The 5055-nt window shown below is 31.4% G+C and overlaps 1 protein-coding gene across 1 annotated transcript; it reads right to left on the reverse strand.

Annotated features, from left to right (window-relative positions):
* Nucleotides 1-3334: 3334 nt before the first annotated feature.
* Nucleotides 3335-4267, reverse strand: LOC101787428 (olfactory receptor 5H17-like). Its single transcript, XM_005003426.4, has one exon. The coding sequence runs from the start codon at nt 4262-4264 to the stop codon at nt 3335-3337; it is 930 nt and encodes a 309-aa protein (XP_005003483.1). The 5' UTR covers nt 4265-4267.
* Between the last annotated feature and the right edge of the window lie 788 nt (nt 4268-5055).

Consider the following 5055-nt stretch of genomic DNA (forward strand, 5'->3'; position numbering starts at 1 on the left):
TCAGTGGAAGAGAATGTAGGACACAGACACAATTCCAAACACACTCACAAAGGAGCCAAATATGTTAACTGGATGAAAGATAACCTCTTTAATAAATGATGCTGGAAAAACTGGCTCTTTACAAGACAAAAACTAAAACCATGTTTATCACCATACACTAAACTAAAGTCAAAATTGATCAAAGATCTAAATATTAAAATGAAAACACTGTTGGAAAAGAAAGTAAACAAAATATTTAAGGCATAAATGTAGGAATAAAGGTCAAGAAAAAACCACAAACATCACCAGAAACACCTCAAACAATCAACAACTGGGATCCCTTTTTCCAAAAAGGTTTTGCATATCAAAAGAAACCACGAGCAAAATGAAAAGATGACTCACAGAATGGGAAAAATTTTTGCAATTTGTCCCTCAAGGACTTCTACCCAGAACATATAAAGAATTGAAAAAAAAAATAGATCCCCCAAATCCAAAGATGCAATCAAATAATTGGCATGTGATAAATATACACTTCTTGGATAAAGAAATCCAAGTGGGAAAGAAATGTATAAAAAATATTCAACATCATTGATCATTAGAGAGATGCAAATTAAAATGCTGAGCCTCCATCACACCCCAGAAAGAATGGCTCTCATATTTCAGGGAAGCACCCCTGTTAGACATGTGGTTCATATATGATGGGATTGAATTCAATCTTTCTGTGCTTGCACAAGCTTATTAGGTAATTTTAATGTCCATTAAACTTTGAGACCCAATACCTTAAATTAGAACTGTAAAAATAAAAATCTATATCAGAGAGATTTTTATACATGCCTAATTCACACACTCAGTAAAATTCTGCCAAATCTAGATTTGATTGTTAGATTGTTAGATTGTTTCTTTGCTATGGGCTTTTATTTTTTTATTTAACATTAAATATATTTTCTCAGAGTCTGGGTAATTTATCAACAAAATAGAATAAGAATTTTAATGTGATAATAAAAGTATATGGTATATACATATGTAAAGAAAAGAACTATGAAGCTTTAAAAACATTCAAGTCAAAAATTGAACACAGCAGCCAAATTTTTCTTCTATGTCATCATCATTTTCATGAGATGATTCTAATACAACATCAGCAGTGTTCTATATAATTTATCATACATTTATCCTAAATACAACTAAAAGTACATTGGGTTTTCATAATTCATCCAATGGGTAAAGCAAAATACTGAGTATCTTGCCAAAATAAGGGGTTATTTCCATCATCCTCCATTTAAGAAAAGGGTAGATAATTTTTTTTTAAAAAGCATGAGAGTAAATAAAATGGGGCCACAAAATGTGATTTTGGCAGAGTCATGGGACTCATAAAATAATGAGTTTTAATAGGAGGAAAAAATAAATAAGAGGAATACGTAGAACTAATATATATGAGGAAGCCACAGAAAACAGAAATTCTGAGAAGTCACCAAACTCTTGTTTCATATTCACTGCAGCTACGGTAAGATTGGACAGGTTACACACCTGCCCAAGCACTATAGATTTTTATTCAAGGAAAAGTAAGTTATAGTAATACATTTTGTTTCAGTAGAAGAAATAAATCTCAGTTGATTGTAATGAATTTTGTTTCTGTGTTACAACAAGGAATGAAAAACAAAATTCTAGGTAATTTACAGAAAACTATCAGTATAATGTGGACATTATGCAAGAATAAAAATCAGTGAACTACAGATGTGCAAAAATGTAAGTTCTCTGGGGCAAAAGAATGACAACAATCTTATGGAGTACTGAGCTGACAAACTTGTAAGAGCAAAAAATTTACCTGAGTTAGTGAAGTATGTCTAGAAAGCAAACAGCAACTCAATTTGGCTGTTACACACACATCATTATAAGAACCATGGAAGAAATAATTATATGTTATATCATAATTTTATTTTTAAGAGTCATGAATAGTGGAACCATAAACAAAAGGCAGGGTGAAGTGTATATATATATATATATATATATATATATATATATTGTATAATTGTTTAAGCATGTGCACATCTATATGCAAATCATACAATCTGGACATAGTGATTATCAAATAAAATTATGTTGATATAAACACATACACCATAAAAGCATCTAAACCAATAGCAATGATAATTGACTGAAAGATTTTAAAGTGGGATATGATTTAATACGTGACCTGTGTATGATGTATCATTTGATAGCAAAGTTTGGGAAGGCAAAACTGTTAGCAGGATGGAAGGTAAAATAATTAGAATTTTGCAAAGATAAAGATGAGTCCTCTTTGGATGAGGGACTTGGTGTTATCATTAGAAAAATTCAGTGAATGCCATTGAGAGGTAAATAGTAAATATATTTACCTACAAATTGATCACACATTATAATATTTAAGAATCTGAAGAGAAAATGTTCAGCATTTGTCTTCTCCAGCCAATTACTAAACACTAAATATTATATCATCTTATCTCTGCTTAAGCTTTGAAAATATGAAACAAAATTCCCTCATATGTACAAAATACCTCAATAACCTTTAAATAGAAAATATTATTTTAACATTTGTAAAGAAGATTAAAAACATTTCCTTTCCATCCTGCCACTTTTTTCTAGGTCCACCCTTAATTATTTAATTTGATCTGTTGTATTTATGAGTTAGTGAGACTTTTTACTTTATCCAGAAAAGAACTACTACACCTGTAAAGGGCCCCAAAATGATTCAGCAACACAAGCAGGAGACATTCCTGCTCCTTTTACTCATGAATTCTGACGTAAGAAGAGCTTATTGCTTGGCCTTCATTCTGTTTTAACTCCTTTTTCATTTTCATGATTTCATTCCATTTTATATATTTCTACTTGATATTTTGAGTTAAAAGGCTCCAAATAGTGAAACTTACTGCTTTTCAAAGCAAGTGGAATGAAAGATCTTTTGCATGATTTTCAATATTCCTGTATTTTCTTTCAGTCAAGCATAAATCTGACTCCACAATCCAGTGAATGTGGCACACGTCCCAAGCCACACCGCAGTAATGCATTTTCAAAACTCACCACCAGTTCTTTTGAAAAGCATTTCGGTTTATTGTTCAATGTATTTACAATGTAAAAACACAGCAGGTATATTATTTTTACTTGTTTTCAGCATTAATTTGTGTATGACATGAAAATACATTAAATTTATTTATGCTTATGAGTGAAAGATATACATTTTTAAGAAGGTAGGGTATAAACACATACTGTATTAACATTTTAGAACTACAATTTCAAAAATATTTGAACTATGATGAAATCCATTCACATATTCTTCCAAATGTTACGTTTAATTAAAAGAGAAAAGACATTATTATGAGACCTAACCAACTGTTTTCAACATTTTTGTCATTGATTTTGTGACTTGCTTGTTTCTCAAACTGTAGATAAAAGGATTTAACACAGGGATTATTACAGTATAGAACAGAGAAAAGACCATATCCCTATCCTCTATTTGTGAAGATGTAGGATGAACATACATGAAGAGAAGAGGGCCATAGTATAAAGACACAGACAGGAGATGGGCTCCACAGGTGGAAAAGGCTTTGCTTACACCCTTTTCAGACTTTTTTAGTAAAATAGTAAAGATAACAAATGTATAAGAAAGAAAAATTGTCATGATGCTGAATACTTGTATTGAACCAGAGAAAATAAAAAGCATTAGATAATTAATGGCAGGATCAGTACAGGAAATCTTTGTCAATGGAATGACATCACAATAAAAATGATGTATAATGTTGGAGTTGCAGAAGCTTAATCTGAATAAAAAACTTTCATGAATTAAGGCATGAAGAAAACCACTCACCAATGATAAAACTAATAGTTGGATGCATAGTCTATTGGTCATAATCCCTGGATAAAGTAAAGGTTTGCATATAGCCACATAACGATCATAAGCCATTGCTGCCAACAGAAAACATTCTATGGTTACACTGGCTGCAACAGAGAAAAATTGTGTTATGCATTCAATGAAAGTTATTATCTTATATTTCTGCAATAAATTAACCAGCATGTTTGGTGTTACTGTGGATGATAACCAAGCATCTACAAAGGCTAAATTCCCAAGGAAAAAATACATGGGTGTGTGAAGATGAGGGTCCTTCCTGATGATAGTAATCAGACCCAGATTCCCTACCATAGTGATGAGGTATATCGCCAAAAACACCAGGAACAGGGGGATTTTCCACTCTGGTTGACACAGGAGTCCTGTGAGAACAAATTCTGTCAGCAGTGTTGCATTTTTCCTTGCCATTTCCTCACTGACACCTTCTGAAATGGAAAGCAGTGGATATGAAAATGAGATTCATAAGTATTATAAGAAAATTAGATGATATGAGTTAAAAAATCACTCACATTTATATAATTCACTTGTTAGAATACATACTGCTGTAACAGAAGAAAATAACATTGAGTAATTAAAAGGGCAGAAACTACAATTAATTCATTTCAACATATGTTCTAAAAGTGAGAAATTACATGAAATGATTTTGAATAATTTATTGGCAGCTATTGGATGTTGTTAGAAATGCTGCCCTAGATAGAAACAAGTTCTACAACAAATCTGTTCAAATGGCCAAGAATATAAATAGAATCTAATGATTTGTGAAAGAATTTCAATTCTATTTCTCAAGTAGCAGGCTTACAATAAGATATTCTTACTATATGATAAACTAGTCTTTAAGTTAAATGCTAGGTAATGTACACAATGCCTGGAAGGAGGGAATAGCTAAGCCAAGGGTAGTAATTGGGAAGCTGTTCCCACAATCTAGTGTCTGCAAAAGTATATTCAGTATCTCCACTGTATAGGGAAGCTTATTGTGAGAAACATAGATGATGGCAGTACTTGAGAAATAGCAGTTCAAGAATGAGATGAGAATTTGTATTTTTATATATTTTATTCTGATGATGCAAGTATAAGTATGGTGCCAATTCAATATATATTTTGACACTTTTTAAAAATAGGAAAATGAAGAATATCTAAGATTCTAATACATTTTAGGTATTAAAGGGTGATCAATGAAGAAGTGGTGATTAAGCAGAATA

Source organism: Cavia porcellus, unplaced genomic scaffold (genome assembly GCF_034190915.1).
Source record: "Cavia porcellus strain 051 isolate PalLab524CR breed Dunkin Hartley unplaced genomic scaffold, mCavPor4.1 scaffold_15, whole genome shotgun sequence".
Taxonomy (NCBI): Eukaryota; Metazoa; Chordata; class Mammalia; order Rodentia; family Caviidae; genus Cavia; species Cavia porcellus.